Genomic DNA, 19045 nt, shown 5'->3' on the forward strand with positions numbered 1-19045 from the left:
CCCCCTACTACTCTTTATATGGCATAGCTAGGGGGCCTCCCATTGGGCAATCAGGGTCACATGGGCACTCTGCTTCATACCTCCTAACAGATACAGTGCAAAACATTATAAATGAACAGGCAAAGACTACAATGAATATTAAGGCATCACCTAAGCAGCAGGGCCTAGCGCAGGCACCTGAAGCAATGTTTACCTGACAGGATGCACTCCGGTACTGGGACACCACATAGTGATCTTCTATAGAAGAGAAGAAATAGTAGAAGTCCTGGAGGGGGGATGGGGGGGGGGGGGAAGGGATGAGAGGAGAACGCCACACCATGAGTGGAGTGGCCTAACTGGTATCCAGGCAACTACAGGTACTAGGTCTCACTGGTCTCCAGGCAACCACACGTACTACGCCTCACTGGTAATCGGGCTAACCACAGGTACTAGGCCTCACTGGTATCCAGACAACCACAGGTACTAGGCCTCACTGGTATCCAGACAACCACAGGTATTAGGCCTCACTGGTATTCAGGTAACCACAGGTACTAGGCCTCACTGGTATCCAGGTAACCACAAGTACTAGGCCTCACTTGTATTCAGGTAACCACAGGTACTAGGCCTCACTGGTATCCAGACAACCACAGGTATTAGGCCTCACTGGTATTCAGGTAACCACAGGTACTAGGCCTCACTGGTATCCAGGTAACCACAAGTACTAGGCCTCACTTGTATTCAGGTAACCACAGGTACTAAGCTTCACTGGTTTCCAGGCAACCACAAATACTAGGCCTCACTGGCATCCAGACAACCACAGGTACTAGGCCTCACTGGTATCCAGGGAATTACAGGTACTAAGTCTCACTGGTATCCAGACAACCACAAGTACTAGGCCTCACTAGTATTCAGGCAACCACAGGTAAAAAGCCTCTTTGGTATCCAGGCAACCACAGGTATTAGGCCTCACTGGTATCCAGACAACCACAGGTACTAGGCCTCACTGGTATCCAGACAACCACAGGTACTAGGCCTCACTGGTATCCAGACAACCACAGCTACTAGGCCTCACTGGTATCCAGACAACCACAGGTATTAGGCCTCACTGGTATCCAGACAACCACAAGTACTAGGCCTCACTAGTATTCAGGCAACCACAGGTACTAGGCTTCACTGGTATCCAGACAACCACAGGTAAAAAGCCTCTTTGGTATCCAGGCAACCACAGGTACTAGGCCTCACTGGTATCCAGACAACCACAAGTACTAGGCCTCACTGGTATCCAGACAACCACAGGTACTAGGCCTCACTGGTATCCAGACAACCACAGGTATTAGGCCTCACTGGTATCCAGACAACCACAAGTACTAGACCTCACTGGTATCCAGACAACCACAGCTACTAGGCCTCACTGGTATCCAGACAACCACAAGTACTAGGCCTCACTGGTATCCAGACAACCACAGGTACTAGGCCTCACTGGTATCCAGACAACCACAGGTATTAGGCCTCACTGGTATCCAGACAACCACAAGTACTAGGCCTCACTGGTATCCAGACAACCACAGCTACTAGGCCTCACTGGTATCCAGACAACCACAAGTACTAGGCCTCACTGGTATCCAGACAACCACAGGTATTAGGCCTCACTGGTATCCAGACAATCACAGGTATTAGGCCTCACTGGTATCCAGACAACCACAGGTATTAGGCCTCACTGGTATCCAGACAACCACAGGTATTAGGCCTCACTGGTATCCAGACAACCACAGGTATTAGGCCTCACTGGTATCCAGACAACCACAGCTACTAGGCCTCACTGGTATCCAGACAACCACAGGTATTAGGCCTCACTGGTATCCAGACAACCACAGCTACTAGGCCTCACTGGTATCCAGACAACCACAAGTACTAGGCCTCACTGGTATCCAGACAACCACAGGTACTAGGCCTTATTGGTATCCAGACAACCACAGGTACTAGGCCTCCCTGGTATCCAGACAACCACAGGTACTAGGCCTCACTGGTATCCAGGCAACCACAGGTATTAGGCCTCACTGGTATCCAGACAACCACAGGTGCTAGGCCTCACTGGTATCCAGACAACCACAGGTGCTAGGCCTCACTGGTATCCAGGCAACCACAGGTACTAGGCCTCACTGGTATCCAGGCAACCACAGGTACTAGGCCTCACTGGTATCCAGACAACCACAGGTACTAGGCCTTATTGGTATCCAGACAACCACAGGTACTAGGCTTCACTGGTATCCAGACAACCACAAGTAATAGGCCTCACTGGTATCCAGACAACCACAAGTACTAGGCCTCATTGGTATCCAGACAACCACAGGTACTAGGCCTCCCTGGTATCCAGACAACCACAGGTACTAGGCCTCACTGGTATCCAGGCAACCACAGGTATTAGGCCTCACTGGTATCCAGACAACCACAGGTGCTAGGCCTCACTGGTATCCAGACAACCACAGGTGCTAGGCCTCACTGGTATCCAGGCAACCACAGGTACTAGGCCTCACTGGTATCCAGGCAACCACAGGTACTAGGCCTCACTGGTATCCAGACAACCACAGGTGCTAGGCCTCACTGGTATCCAGGCAACCACAGGTACTAGGCCTCACTGGTATCCAGGCAACCACAGGTACTAGGCCTCACTGGTATCCAGACAACCACAGGTACTAGGCCTTATTGGTATCCAGACAACCACAGGTACTAGGCTTCACTGGTATCCAGACAACCACAAGTAATAGGCCTCACTGGTATCCAGACAACCACAAGTACTAGGCCTCATTGGTATCCAGACAACCACAGGTACTAGGCCTCCCTGGTATCCAGACAACCACAGGTACTAGGCCTCACTGGTATCCAGGCAACCACAGGTATTAGGCCTCACTGGTATCCAGACAACCACAGGTGCTAGGCCTCACTGGTATCCAGACAACCACAGGTGCTAGGCCTCACTGGTATCCAGGCAACCACAGGTACTAGGCCTCACTGGTATCCAGGCAACCACAGGTACTAGGCCTCACTGGTATCCAGACAACCACAGGTGCTAGGCCTCACTGGTATCCAGACAACCACAGGTACTAGGCCTCACTGGTATCCAGGCAACCACAGGTACTAGGCCTCACTGGTATCCAGACAACCACAGGTATTAGGCCTCACTGGTATCCAGGCAACCACAGGTACTAGGCCTCACTGGTATCCAGACAACCACAGGTATTAGGCCTCACTGGTATCCAGGCAACCACAGGTACTAGGCCTCACTGGTATCCAGACAACCACAGCTACTAGGCCTCACTGGTATCCAGGCAACCACAGGTACTAGAACAAAAGATGTACAAATGTTTTATGGCCCAAAAATGGGCAAATAAACCTCTGTGTGAACATAGCCTTTAAAGTGAGTCTTCCACCAGTTCCCCACACATTAATCCGCTTACACCACTGTTTAGCAGAAGTGACCGTGTAATTGACCATATCTTTGTTATATTTTAGTACTGCACCTATGTCTAGAAAAAATCATCTTAAAGTAATATGCAAATGTGCCACTTGGTGCACTTGGGGGAGCGTGGCTGCACCACTTTGGCCACCCAGAACACCCCTCCCCTCTAATGCCTCTCCAAGCCCCGCAGAACGATCAGTGTGGGTGTATATTTCTGTGATTTTAGATGTTGCAAATTGGCCCTAAAGTCACATGTGAAGAGGGTGTGCCCCCCTTCCTCCATGCAAAACCATGCCCCCCTTTCTTCCCCAGGGTGCAAATTTCTCAAAAGGCGCACATTTTTAAGCAGAAATGGGGATTTTTTTTTTAGCAGAAATCTCTAGAATTTCAGGCACATTTGTAGTTGTCTGCCATAGAGCCTCTGAGCGCCCACGCACACCTGCACTGCCGGCTATCTCCAGATAAGAGCATCGAGTCCCGTATCCAGCGGTGAGTGCGGATGTCTTTTATTGTCTAGTATACTGCATATATCTGCCATACTATGTCTATAAATGCTGTGTGTGCCGTTTGCACGGATATACTGGTATAACTGTTAGGCTCCATTTTCAGCTATTTTAATAATCTCTTACATAAAATCTCTGCTGTGTTACACCCTGACTCCATACTGGTCTGTGCCAATAGAGTGGTTCAGGGAGGTGGAAATAGATGAAAGACAGCGGATCAGCCTGAACGTCACCAGGTCACCTACAAAACATTGTCATTCGGTCACCTTCAGCTTAAATACTAAGAAACATTATCGCTGGTACAAATTAATTACCGCTTGTACAAATTAAATACCTGCACACACCTACAGTAATACTGGCTGAGCAGGTGGCGTACCGACCAGGGGACATAGAGAACAACTCCTGTGTGGGGACACAATACTTAACTACTACTTTGTGGGGACGCAATGGTGGAATTCTACTGGGTGGGGACATAATGATGGGCTACTATTGTGTGGGAACACAATAGTTAACTTCTTCTGTGTGAACTTACAACGGTGGACTTCTACAGTGTGGAGGCACAATGGTGGTCTACTACTGTGTGGAGACACAATGCATGACTTCTACAGTGTCGAGGATCAATGGGGTCTACGACTGTGTGGAGACACAATGCATGACTTCTACAATGTCGAGGCACAATGGTGGACTGCAGCTGTGTGGGGGCACAATAGTGGTCTACTACTGTGTGGGGGCGCAATGGTGGTCTACTACTGTGTGGAGGCACAATGGTGGTCTACTATTGTGTGGGGGCGCAATGGTGGTCTACTACTGTGTGGAGGCACAATGGTGGTCTACTACTGTGTGGGGGCGCAATGGTGGTCTACTACTGTGTGGAGGCACAATGGTGGACTACTAATGTGTGGGGCACAATGATGGACTACTACGGTGTGGGGCACAATGGTGGACTACTACTGTGTGGGGCACAATGGTGGACTACTACTGTGTGGAGGCACAATGGTTGTTGTCTACTGTGTGGGGCACAATGGTGGACTACTACTGTGTGGAGGCACAATGGTTGTTGTCTACTGTGTGGAGACACAATGCATGACTTCTACAGTGTCGAGGCACAATGGTGGACTGCTGCTGTGTGGGGGCACAATAGTGGTCTACTACTGTGTGGAGGCACAATGGTTGTCGTCTACTGTGTGGGGGCACAATGATGGACTACTACTGTGTAGAGGCACAATGGTGGTCTACTACTGTTTGGGGCACAATGGTGGTCTACTACTGTGTGGAGGCACAATGGTGGTCTACTACTGTGTGGAGGCACAATGATTGTCGTCTACTGTGTGGGGGCACAATGATGGACTACTACTGTGTAGAGGCACAATGGTGGTCTATTACTGTTTGGGGCACAATGGTGGTCTACTACTGTGTGGAGGCACAATGGTGGTCTACTACTGTGTGGAGGCACAATGATTGTCGTCTACTGTGTGGGGGCACAATGATGGACTACTACTGTGTAGAGGCACAATGGTGGTCTATTACTGTTTGGGGCACAATGGTGGTCTACTACTGTGTGGAGGCACAATGGTGGTTTACTACTGTGTGGGGGCACAATGATGGACTACTATTGTGTATACGGGTACATAGCTTTGCTACTATATGAAGTCTCAATATTTTGTTTATAGTCAATAGACAGGCAAGCAGGTCAGGATGGGCAGCAGAGATTCATAGGTAAAAATCAGGCCAGGGGATGCTTTTTCCTTTTTTTTGTGTTATTTTTATGTTACTGGAAAACTGTAAAATCTCTATAAATAAACAGTTATATATAAATAAAATCAGGCCAGGATCAGACATAGGAGACACAATGAAGTACAGAATGATATGCAGAAACGAGGACAGGTATCAAGAGAGGTCAAACACTGTGGGAAATAATAGCGGACTAGGAACCTGATTGCTCAGGTGGGATGGGGTGACTGCCCTAAATACAAGATCACCTGTGATGATAGATAGGTGAGGTCACTGTGTACATACATTACATTACTTATCCTGTACTGATCCTGAGTTATATCCTGTATTATACCCCAGAGCTGTACTCACTATTCTGCTGGTGGGGTCACTGTGTACATACATTACATTACTTATCCTGTACTGATCCTGAGTTATATCCTGTATTATACTCCAGAGCTGTACTCACTATTCTGCTGGTGAGATCACTGTGTACATACATTACATTACTTATCCTGTACTGATCCTGAGTTATATCCTGTATTATACCCCAGAGCTGTACTCACTATTCTGCTGGTGAGGTCACTGTGTACATACATTACATTACTTATCCTGTACTGATCATGAGTTATATCCTGTATTATACCCCAGAGCTGTACTCACTATTCTGCTGGTGAGGTCACTGTGTACATACATTACATTACTTATCCTGTACTGATCCTGAGTTATATCCTGTATTATACTCCAGAGCTGTACTCACTATTCTGCTGGTGAGGTCACTGTGTACATACATTACATTACTTATCCTGTACTGATCCTGAGTTATATCCTGTATTATACTCCAGAGCTGTACTCACTATTCTGCTGGTGAGATCACTGTGTACATACATTACATTACTTATCCTGTACTGATCCTGAGTTATATCCTGTATTATACTCCAGAGCTGTACTCACTATTCTGCTGGTGAGGTCACTGTGTACACACATTACATTACTTATCCTGTACTGATCCTGAGTTATATTCTGTATTATACCCCAGAGCTGTACTCACTATTCTGCTGGTGAGGTCACTGTGTACATACATTACATTACTTATCCTGTACTGATCCTGAGTTATATCCTGTATTATACTCCAGAGCTGTACTCACTATTCTGCTGGTGAGGTCACTGTGTACATACATTACATTACTTATCCTGTACTGATCCTGAGTTATATCCTGTATTATACTCCAGAGCTGTACTCACTATTCTGCTGGTGAGGTCACTGTGTACATACATTATATTACTTATGCTGTACTGATCCTGAGTTATATCCTGTATTATACCCCAGAGCTGTACTCACTATTCTGCTGGTGAGGTCACTGTGTACATACATTACATTACTTATCCTGTACTGATCCTGAGTTATATCCTGTATTATACTCCAGAGCTGTACTCACTATTCTGCTGGTGAGGTCACTGTGTACATACATTATATTACTTATCCTGTACTGATCCTGAGTTATATCCTGTATTATACTCCAGAGCTGTACTCACTATTCTGCTGGTGAGGTCACTGTGTACATACATTACATTACTTATCCTGTACTGATCCTGAGTTATATGCTGTATTATACTCCAGAACTGTACTCACTATTCTGCTGGTGGGGTCACTGTGTACATACATTACATTACTTATCCTGTACTGATCCTGAGTTATATATCAGACAGGAGGCTCATATCTTATGCATTAATCTTCCTTTATTAATGCCCATAGCAGAAATTCAAAACTCTTTTAATGAATTTTTACTAAAACTTTAAAGAACCACTTAAAACTACAACTCCCAGCAGTCCATAGGGTGTATTGACCAATCCCTGGTCAGGATGCTTGGTATATAAAGGACTGCTTCCATCGTCTCCTCCTCTTTCTTTCTGCTCATAGCAGAACTTCAGATAAGTATTATCAATGTTGTTTGACTGTCTGGGCATTTCAAGTATAGGTCTGTATTCTATAATACAGTCCTCCCTGTTGCCCTGTGTTTTTCATTCCTTTCATTCTATTTTCTATTACATTCTATTCATTATATGTGCGACTATATAATCTATTATTTCTATACTCTGACTCTTCTAGTACTGCGCCCTTATACCCCCACTTCGGGGTTTTTCTTTTTCCTGTCAGCGGCACACGCCGCCCCTGTGCGGCGCCTGTCACAAGTCAACTCATTTCTTCTTCAGCGCCATCTTCGGCACCATTTTATTTACCTTTCTTCTTCTTCTTCCTCCTTTTCGCGCTCGCTCCGCGCGGAGGGGAGGTAGGCGTGTCTTAGTCAGATAGCTCGTCCTATCTGTGCACAGTGAGCGGTAATCTCGCGAGATTTCGCCGCTCTGCGATTTTTCAACACTCCTCCCTGCATCGCAATCTCCAGTTCAGTGAGATCGGCGTGAGGGACGGAGCCTGGACTAGTTTTTGCTGTACATTGTCGGTATTTACTGGGAATTTATTCCCTATTACCCCTACTGCCCCAGCTTACCTCTATAAAGCCCTTGTAGATTCTAACTGCTACAGTCCCTGGGTACATTCACATACCCCATACTGATTAACATTATGGCAGATGACAATACTACTAGTTCCCCCAGGGGAGAGGATCCTTCCTTGGATGCACCCCTTTACCTGACTGCTGCCCAGATCCAAGATCTGATAAATAAATCAGTGCAAGCAGCGATGTCCTCTGTCCTACCCCCCAAAAGTTCGCAGCATCCTGCACATACTTCTCAAAAACCCTCATGCAGTGGCGAACCACCCTATAAAAAGGGTAAAGCGTCTCAAAAACGCAATCATACCATCATGGTATCCGACTCCCCGGCAGGGGAAGTAAATTGTATGCACCAGGCAGTTCCCGAACCGGCCTGCCGACCCACTTTGCCTCCAGACTCTAATAGACCCCTGGGCCCCGGGGAGTTGCGTAAGCAGGGGCAACGATCCGCTAGACGGACCAAACCGGATTCATTTGTAGATTCTACAGATGAAGAATCCTCCGCAGAATCCGAAGTGGCTGATGCCAATGAGTCTGACGATGCAATTGAGGATAGTGGGCATATGGCGATCCCTGAGGACGCTAACCCTGTACCCCAGGGTGACATCGTGTTAGACTCTCGTGGAGAGCCTTTCTTTGACCCAGAGGCTATAACCCATCCACGCTCTGGAGACTGGGCTCCCACCCCTGAAGTGTCCCAATATATAGAACATTGGGCTCGCAGGTCGGTGGATAAGGCTAACCGCAACAAGTTAAAGGCGGAATGCCCCCGACCATGCATCCCCAAGAAGGTGGTGCTGACGCCCGAAATTGACCCCATACTCTTACGATACCTCACTAAACATGGAAAATATTCCAAGAAGGGTATCGAGAGATCCTTCAGGACCATCCAGGATCGAATCTTGGACCTCTTCGGTCCTGTCACCATGATTCTCAATCTATCAGAACAGGCGGCGGCAACCGATCAACGGATCGATCTGCTGCAACTTAGAGGTTGGGCCCAAAGAGCGGTATGTTTGCTCGGGTGTGCAAACACCACTTGTGCGACTGAACGTCGACGATCAATCTTGATGAGACTTGACCCACAACTCTCTCACTTAGCGGAGACTGAACCCGGACCCGCTGCCGAGGGCCTTCTCTTCGGAGATACCCTTATCAAAGACATCAATAAGATGGTCGGGCTGTATACCAGCCTTGACAAAGCCCAAACATCCCTTAAGAAATCGAGTTCGGCTAAGGTTTTCACAACGGCCGGCAGAAGCAGGAGCCGATCTGCCGGCCGCAACTACAATACTAGGCCGTACAACAGAGCTCCAGCTCCTCAGTACAACCAGGCTCCACAACCCTACCCTGTGCCAGTCGCACAATCTTCACCCTTCTTCCCACCCCGTGGACGTCCTTGGAGAGGACGTGGAGGAAGAGGCTACCCCCGCTCCAGACATACTACCGGTGAGTACAACACACCTGAGTTCTTTTCCCATTCCCGTAGGGGGCAGACTGCAACATTTTATCCACGCATGGTCAGCAATTACTGCAGACGCATGGATACTCCGGACAGTGGCAGGGTATCAGATAGAATTCTGTTCCCTACCAGACTTAACTTCAATTCCACACCCCATCCGGTTCTCCGAACTAAACGTTGCTCTTATAGACAACGAATTACAGGACCTTCTGTCCAAACAAGCGGTGATGGAGGTGGACCCCCTTTCCCCGGGGTTCCTCAGCAACCTCTTTCTGGTCAAAAAGAAAGGGGGAGGTTATCGCCCCGTCATAAACTTGCGAAATCTCAATCAACATGTCGTTTATCGACATTTCAAGATGGAAGGCATCCACCTTCTACGAGACCTTCTACAACCGGGAGACTGGTTGGTGAAGGTAGATCTAAAGGACGCATATCTCACGGTTCCCGTACATCAGGCCTCCCAACACTTCCTATGTTTCCTGTGGAGGGCCAGAATGTGGCAATTTACTTGCCTACCCTTCGGTCTCTCGTCCGCCCCATGGTGTTTCACCAAACTTCTGAAACCGGTGGTGGCAGCCCTAAGGAGCAGGGGAGTGAGATTGATTATATATCTAGACGACCTGCTCATCATGGCTCGTTCCAAACCTCAAGCGGAGGAACATGCTGGCTGGACGGTTCAATTGTTACAACACTTAGGGTTCATCATCAATCACGAGAAGTCAGTTCTCGTCCCAGCTCGGGAGATGGAATTTTTGGGATTCTTGGTGGACACCGATCATGCTGTCCTCAAATTACCCAAAGCCAAGCTGACCACCATCCGCAAGGAAATCAGGGCCGTGTTACACAAACGACGAGTGTCGTTACGTGTGCTAGCACGCCTGGTCGGACTTTTATCAGCCTCCATACAGGCCATATTTCCCGCCCCTCTCCATTATCGGGCCCTTCAGAGGCTCAAGTCACTACATTTGCGACAAGGGCTCCGTTACGCGGACGAAGTTCCCCTATGTCCGGAAACCGTAGTGGAACTTCGGTGGTGGTTACGTCATGCCGTCGAATGGAACGGCAAGACCATCTTCAATCCCACTCCAGACTTCATTTTGGAGTCGGATGCGAGCCGTCACGGTTGGGGTGCTCGATGCGGTCTCTCTTCAACAGGAGGGACATGGTCCGCAGAGGAGTCTCTGCTGCACATCAATGCGCTGGAGCTTCTGGCAGCATTTTGTGCCATCAGGAGCCTTCTACCTCGAGTATCCAATTGCTGTGTATTGTTGCGCATGGACAATATGTCTGCGGTCCAATATGTCAATCGATTGGGAGGTCCCAGGTCCAGAGTACTTGCAGACCTCGCGAGAGAGCTTTGGCATTTTTGCCTTGCCCGCAACATTGTCCCGATAGCGGAATACATTCCGGGGATTTCCAACATAGTGGCGGACTGGAACTCACGCTACCTGACAGATTCCAGCGATTGGCGGCTGGACCGATTAGTCTTTCAGTCCATTTGCCGCCTGTGGGGTCCTCTCTCTATGGACCTGTTCGCCTCCCGACTCAATCATCAACTGCCCCGCTTTTACAGCTGGAGGCCGGATCCAGAAGCCTACGCGGTAGACGCCTTCCGCCACATATGGCCCCGGGGGACGCACTATGCATTCCCACCGTTCTCAATGATCCTCAGGGTGTTTTTACAGATAACGAACCTGAAGGCGTTGGTGGTGGTGATCACTCCCTGGTGGCCGACACAGCCATGGTTTCCCCTTCTTCTGGGGATGACTGTGGATTTTCACAGATTGCTCCCTCAGCTCCCTCATCTCCTGTCCAATCCGACAGGGGATCTTCATCCTCTGATCACAGACCACACCCTGCATCTCCTCGCATGGTTGGTTTCGGGGTGCCAGACACGGATAAAGACCTTTCAAGATCAGCTAGGGACCTCCTTGCCTTGGCCTGGGCCCCCGGGACTAGATCGGCATATCGATCAGCCTGGAGACTCTGGGTACGTTGGTGTGATCAACGGCAAGTTAATCCCGTTCAGGCACCTGTGTCTGTAGTGGCCAACTATTTGGCGGATTCTTTTGAATCCGGGAAATCTTATAGTTCTATCAATGTGTACCGATCTGCAATCTCTGCTTATCACACCCCAGTGGATTCCCTACCAGTAGGCAAACACCCCTTAGTATGTCGCCTCCTGAGAGGCGTTAAATTTAAACGTCCTCCTCGCCCCAAGTATCAAGCCACCTGGGATGTATCTAAAGTCCTATCCATGTTTTCGGCATGGGAGGACAATGACGCACTTTCTCTGAAATTGCTGTCCTTCAAGCTTACGGTGCTTCTATGCTTGATCTCCATCAAACGCGTATCGGACGTTCGGGCTTTAGACATCTCCAGGCGACAATTCTCGCCATTAGGAGTTAAATTCTCTGTCGTACGTAGGACAAAAACCGGACTTCATTCTGTTTTCTATCCTTCTTTTCCCGCACATCCACACTTGTGCGTGGTCCGCTGTCTTCAATCATATGAGTCTCAGACTGCTTTGCTACGTTCCTCGGAATCCTCCCAACTCCTCATCTCTTACGTGCGTCCTCACCAACCGGTGGCTTCAGCCACTCTAGCACGGTGGGTACGCTCTGCCATGGATATGGCAGGGATTGACGTTTCCCTGTTCGGGGCCCACTCGACCAGAGGTGCGATGGCTACTAAAGTGGTCACCGCGGGAGGTTCCCTGGCAGACCTATTGATGGCAGCGGATTGGTCTTCAGAGGACACCTTCCGTCACTTTTATTTTAGACCGGAGGAACACATATCTATGTCAATTTTGTAATTTGTCTGTCATGTATTTATATCATTCTTGTATCATTCTTATGTCTAGCTTTGAACTTGCATAAGATATGAGCCTCCTGTCTGATATATAAATCTAGATTTTCCTAGCTTGTGACGGAAAATATTAGTTATATGAAGACAGGAGGCGAGTATCTTCCCACCCGACCCAACCCTGTCATGGTATTCCTTTTCTTCCCAGGATACTGAAGACGGCGCCCTACATGTCGGAGGCTGAGGTGTTCCGGAAATTTTCCTACTCGTTACGGTGTCCCCGTTGGGACATGGTTTCGGCCGGTGATTCAAGGTCTTATGGAATCGGTTTGGGTTCTACCGTGATTCCAGGTTCGAGTTACGGCTACAACTTTCGCATCAAGAAAGAGGAGGAGACGATGGAAGCAGTCCTTTATATACCAAGCATCCTGACCAGGGATTGGTCAATACACCCTATGGACTGCTGGGAGTTGTAGTTTTAAGTGGTTCTTTAAAGTTTTAGTAAAAATTCATTAAAAGAGTTTTGAATTTCTGCTATGGGCATTAATAAAGGAAGATTAATGCATAAGATACTCGCCTCCTGTCTTCATATAACTAATATTTTCCGTCACAAGCTAGGAAAATCTAGATTTATATGCTGTATTATACTCCAGAGCTGCACTCACTATTCTGCTGGTGGGGTCACTGTGTACATACATTACATTACTTATCCTATTATTGATTGTAAATATTGTTCAGTACAGGATACAGACTCTTGATTTCCTAGGGGTTGTCTGATCCTGATTTAAGATGCTGGAGGCGGCCGGTATTACGCTGATCACTGTGGTTCTGAGGAATCAGGTTATTACTTATTTGCATAAAGTTTCTCCATCTTCCGGGTCCAGAATATTTATAAACATAATTTAGTGTTTTGCCATTTGTTTTGTTCTTATTAGCGTCTTATCTAATGAATGTGATGTGGTAACAGTGATGAAACAATAGAAACCAAATATAGATGACCGGTCACACCCTGAGTACACCTACACCTCAATGTATATAAGATGGTGTGTAGGATCCCTTCACCACCAGAAGACCATAGAAGTGCAGCATCCAGGTATGTACCAAAACCTCTACTTATTATTATTGTTATTAAGATTATTATCCCCCCCAATATAACAGGGACGACCATAAACCTGCTATCTCAGTGGGGCCTCCCTTTGTGTCCAGTCACCCCCCATGCACATACATATGAGGGGCCCAGTGCTTGTTTGGTCGATCTCATCTAGTAGAAAAGATCATCATGTCCTATTGACTGGTTCTCCCCATCATCGGCTGACATTACATCTCCCATAGGGAACAAGGATGAGTCCGTCCTAAGCTGGAGCCCCTATGGCCGCCTGTCTCTTCTATAATCGCTTTATTGAAATATTTTTCTCCATCACTTGGGATGTTATGGAACATGAGCTACAGGAAGATACAAACATCATCTCCTACTCTGTAAGGCCTCGTTCACATTGGCACTACTGCGCTCCATTACAGACACTGAACATGGGGCTGGATAGAGTGCATCACAATGATCCCCAATAGATCCCGACACGTCCGTTGACTGTGAATGGGATCTGCTGGGTGTTTTGTTTGTTATTATGCAGAATCTTAACAGAATGACAAACAGAGCTCCTAACCCTGATGTGAATGAGGCCCCACATGGTTTCCTGTTTATTTGAATGGCCAGAATGTAATACCATGTTTCTCCTGTAGAGGTCACCTAATCACCTAATATAAAATCAAATGGGGGGATTTACTGATCTCTGAAGAAGTTCCTTTGCTTTAATTTACAGGAAAAAGTTTCAGCCTCAAAGCTGAACATGGGAGGAACATCTGTGATCCTGCTGTCATCCCTGAGTGAGTAACAAATATTATACGTCTGTATACTGTGTCTATCTATCTATCTATCTCATATCTATCTATCTATCTATCTCATATATATCTCATATCTATCTATCTATCTATCTATCTATCTATCTATCTATCTATCTATCTCATATCTATCTATCTGTCTATCTATCTATCTCATATCTATCTATCTATCTATCTATCTCATATCTATCTATCTCATATCTATCTATCTCATAACTTTATATCTCCTATCTATATATCTATCTATCTATCTATCTATCTATCTACTATCTATCTATCTATCTCATATCTATTTTATATCTTTCTATCTCCTATCTATCTCCTAAATATCTATATCATATCTATCTATCTCATATCTATCTATCTATCTATCTATCTCATATCTATCTATCTATCTATCTATCTATCTATCTATCTATCTCATATCTATCTATCTATCTATCTATCTATCTATCTATCTCATATCTATCTATCTATCTATCTATCTATCTATCTCATATCTATCTATCTATCTATCTATCTATCTATCTATCTCATATCTATCTATCTATCTATCTATCTATCTATCTATCTATCTCATATCTATCTCATATCTATCTATCTATCTATCTATCTCATATCTATCTATCTCATATCTATCTATCTCATATCTATCTATCTCATAACTTTATATCTCCTATCTATATATCTATCTATCTATCTATCTACTATCTATCTATCTATCTATCTATCTATCTCATATCTATTTTATATCTTTCTATCTCCTATCTATCTCCTAAATATCTATATCATATCTATCTATCTCATATCTATCTATCTATCTATCTATCTATCTATCTATCTATCTATCTCATATCTATCTATCTATCTATCTCATATCTATCTATCTATCTATCTATCTCATATCTATCTATCTATCTATCTATCTATCTCATATCTATCTATCTATCTATCTCATATCTATCTATCTATCTATCTATCTCATATCTATCTCATATCTATCTATCTATCTATCTATCTATCTCATATCTATCTATCTCATATCTATCTATCTCATATCTATCTATCTCATAACTTTATATCTCCTATCTATATATCTATCTATCTATCTATCTATCTATTTCATATCTATCTATCTATCTATCTCATATCTATCTATCTATCTATCTATCTCATATCTATCTATCTATCTCATATCTAAACAAAGGATAAGGAGCAGCACTCTGTAAGATATAGGTCGAAGGTGGGTGCACACGGCCGGAATCCCAGGTCACGGGAGACACTTCACAATGTAGAAAGGAGAAGACTGTAGCACTCCAATAAGATGAAAAGTGAATGTGGCTTTATTCCAATTCAGACATCAAGGCAACGTTTCAGCTGCACGCAGGCAGCCTTTGTCAAGCAGTTACATAGTGCACATGGTGCGGTATATATATGGTGGAAGGACATGACGTCACGATTACATCACATCATTAGCATATCAAAACAAACAGTCAATATACGGCATATTACATCATAAACATTATATATCAAACAGTGGTAAACCACAAGTGCATATTCAAGTGTACAGTGGTAATATACGTGAAGAAAGGTAAAAAAACTCACAAAGTCAACCTACAGAGGCGGAATCACTGGGCGGGACCTGCGTGATGTAACAAGAGTACATCGAGCACACCGTCACATGGCGGTGTGGCACGCGATGTTCAATACAGCAAGGAAGTACTTGGACCGCAACCGGAAGATGAGGTTGGAACGCAACCGGAAATGGTGCGGTCGCACCAAGTCACATGAGTGAGGGAAAACAGAAGAAACTCCAGTTCGGACATAGGGGGACGCCGCGCACGCGCGGTAGATATCACACGCGCATGCGCAGAGAACCTGCTGTCTGTCAGAGAACTAGGAAGGGCAAAGAAGACATGTCTGGCCATTGTTGGTGAGGGCAACTCAAAGGGCAAAATAAGAAAATGGCAGAGCAGCGGGGTCATATATGAAGGTGCACATTAAGATAGTTATACTGTGTAAGGGCGAAAAAAATCTTTTATATATCGCCTTGCACAGGCAGCAATAAGTAAACAGGGCCACACAAGCAGAACCATGCATACTGGACACTGCACTCTGGACCCTCTCTAGGGAGTTGGTGGACCTACCGAAAGGATCCCCAACATGCAAATGGAGGAAAGGGACTACCCCTATGTGGATAGGGGAGTCCTGCCCACCAAAACCTAGTCACTGAGGGTGGCCTTTATTTGATGCCCACGCCAGAAGTGTCCATCAAGTACTCGCACACGTCTCTGGCCCACCTGTAATGGAGGTAAGTAAGGGGTGCACATGAATATGCACTTGTGGTTTACCACTGTTTGATATATAATGTTTATGATGTAATATGCCGTATATTGACTGTTTGTTTTGATATGCTAATGATGTGATGTAATTGTGACGTCATGTCCTTCCACCATATATATACCGCACCATGTGCACTATGTAACTGCTTGACAAAGGCTGCCTGCGTGCAGCTGAAACGTTGCCTTGATGTCTGAATTGGAATAAAGCCACATTCACTTTTCATCTTATTGGAGTGCTACAGTCTTCTCCTTTCTACTATCTCATATCTATCTATCTCATATCTATCTATCTCATATCTATCTCATATCTTTCTATCTCCTATCTATCTATCTATCTATCTATCTATCTATCTATCTATCTCATATCTATCTATCTCATATCTATCTCATATCTATCTATCTCATATCTATCTATCTCTCTCATATCTTTCTATCTCCTATCTATATATCTCATATCTATCTATTTATCAATCTATCTAAAATTCCATAAAAAGAACTAAGTAACACAATCTAAGCCCTACTATTAATCTACAGAGTATCCTACAGAATAGTCAAGACAGTACAGGGTTAATCCCAAAGCTGCGCAAATGTAAATATAAAGCTATGAAACCAACATGGTGAAGCACCCCAACACACATTTCACAATGGCTTCTTCAGGGGTATCACATTCATCTCCTGATTGAAGTAACACAAGTGAATAGAGATGTGATGATGAATGATGGGATATATGGTGGAGCTGTGCACCTGCACACAGGGGTCCGTAGGGGGCGCACCACATGCCTCCTATCCTCTATTCTATAGTGTTAACTTGTCAGATCCCTGTTCACCTCTCCTCTCATTGTATATGTTCTACAGAGTTTCTCTATTTATAACTAGAATATCTCGTATTTTGCAGGTGCGCTCCTTGTGCTGATAAGTGTCCAAGCAGCAAACAGTAAGTATTGGACCCCATACAGAAATGTTCATTGTATTTTACTTGTATTTTACATTGTGTGATGACCTTTATTATAGAAGTGTTTGGTTTTACCTAATCCATAGCCTGGAGTCCACAGTCCCTCAGATAGCAGAGCAGGCGCCAAAGTGACAACTGGTGATCAGAATCACTGGTGTAGCTATTGCAGTCGCAGAGTCGTATTTTACATTGTCTGATGACCTTTATTATATACGTGTTTGGTTTTACTTTGTGCAGAAGTCTTTGTTGGTGAGGAAGCTTCAGCCTCCTGTATGGAGAAACTAGTGTCGTGCATTACTCTGGTGGGATTCTTCCCATTGTTCTACTCAAACAGTCTTTAAAGGGGTACTCCGCTGCTCAGCGGACCGAACGCTAGAGCCGGCGCTGGGAGGAGCTCGTTACGCCATAGCCCCGCCCCCTCATGACATCACACCCCGCCCCCTCAATGCAAGTCTATGGGAGGGGGCGTGACAGCTGTCACGCCCCCTCCCATAGACTTGCATTGAGGGGGCGGGCGTGATGTCATGAGGGAGCGGGGCTATGATGTCACAAGCTTCCGGCACCGGCTCCAGCGTCCGGAACAGTTTGCCAGATTTACCAAAAAGCAAAATCCCAAAAGATATTAGGCAGTATATTATATATTTTGGGCCGGCACAACTTCTCTGGAGGGAACATCTCCCCGACCGCCATCACATTATATGAACCCACCATAACTGTTTTTTAATTCTTATAATTCTTATTTTTCATTATTTCTATATTTATTTTCTATTTATTTTTTTGCAGTTGGTTATGGCGCTAAACCGTGTCCACCAGGCAAAGAATATAACGAATGTGGGAGCGGCTGCACGCAGAGCTGCGATTACATTTTAAAGAAAATGGTTTGTGCCGCTATGTGTGAACCAGGATGTTTCTGCCCGAAAGGCACTGTAGATAATGGTTCTGGTAAATGCGTAAAAATTGAAGAATGCTGCAAAGGGAACACCACGTACACAATGGGTAACGACTGCGGCCGCGTCTGCCCGTCACGCTTTAAGATCGGAATTGTCTGCACAAAGGAGCTTTACCTTGGCTGCTTCTGTAAACCCGGATACCTACACCTGGGTGACAGATGTGTCCTCACTAAGGACTGCCCCAAAATTACTCCCTTCCATTAGACAGGAACCTTTATGTCAAATAAGGAATTGTCAAAATAAAAATACAATGATTGGAAAAAATTGGTTTTATGACTTTTTATTAATGTACAAAATATCAGGATCTCCGGCTGCAGCTCTACACACAGATCTCTGACCAATCTGATCTCTGTCAATCGACATTGATGTGTAAATGATCTATTGATCTGATTGGGATCTGTCTGATCTGCAGTAAAGTTGTTCTACTCTTAGAGAGGCATCTAGGTTTTCCCCTCACTGGACCTATTTGCAACATC

At 45.6% G+C, this 19045-nt stretch overlaps 1 protein-coding gene across 7 annotated transcripts; it reads left to right on the top strand.

Moving 5' to 3' along the window:
• Positions 1 to 196: 196 nt before the first annotated feature.
• On the top strand, positions 197 to 18825 carry LOC130294059 (chymotrypsin inhibitor Ani s 6-like). Of its 7 annotated transcripts, none has more exons than XM_056543450.1 (7): positions 197 to 211; positions 3807 to 3925; positions 13173 to 13269; positions 13365 to 13522; positions 14247 to 14310; positions 17563 to 17601; positions 18403 to 18825. In XM_056543450.1, the coding sequence occupies exons 5-7, from the start codon at positions 14274 to 14276 to the stop codon at positions 18771 to 18773; spliced, it is 447 nt and encodes a 148-aa protein (XP_056399425.1). In that variant the 5' UTR covers positions 197 to 211; positions 3807 to 3925; positions 13173 to 13269; positions 13365 to 13522; positions 14247 to 14273; the 3' UTR covers positions 18774 to 18825. The 7 variants fall into 7 exon arrangements, with proteins under 7 accessions (XP_056399425.1, XP_056399427.1, XP_056399424.1 ...); XM_056543449.1 differs by lacking the exon at positions 197 to 211 and adding an exon at positions 3169 to 3247; XM_056543452.1 differs by lacking the exon at positions 13173 to 13269.
• Positions 18826 to 19045: the final 220 nt, after the last annotated feature.

The sequence above is a fragment of the Hyla sarda genome, chromosome 10 (genome assembly GCF_029499605.1).
Source record: "Hyla sarda isolate aHylSar1 chromosome 10, aHylSar1.hap1, whole genome shotgun sequence".
Classification (NCBI taxonomy): domain Eukaryota; kingdom Metazoa; phylum Chordata; class Amphibia; order Anura; family Hylidae; genus Hyla; species Hyla sarda.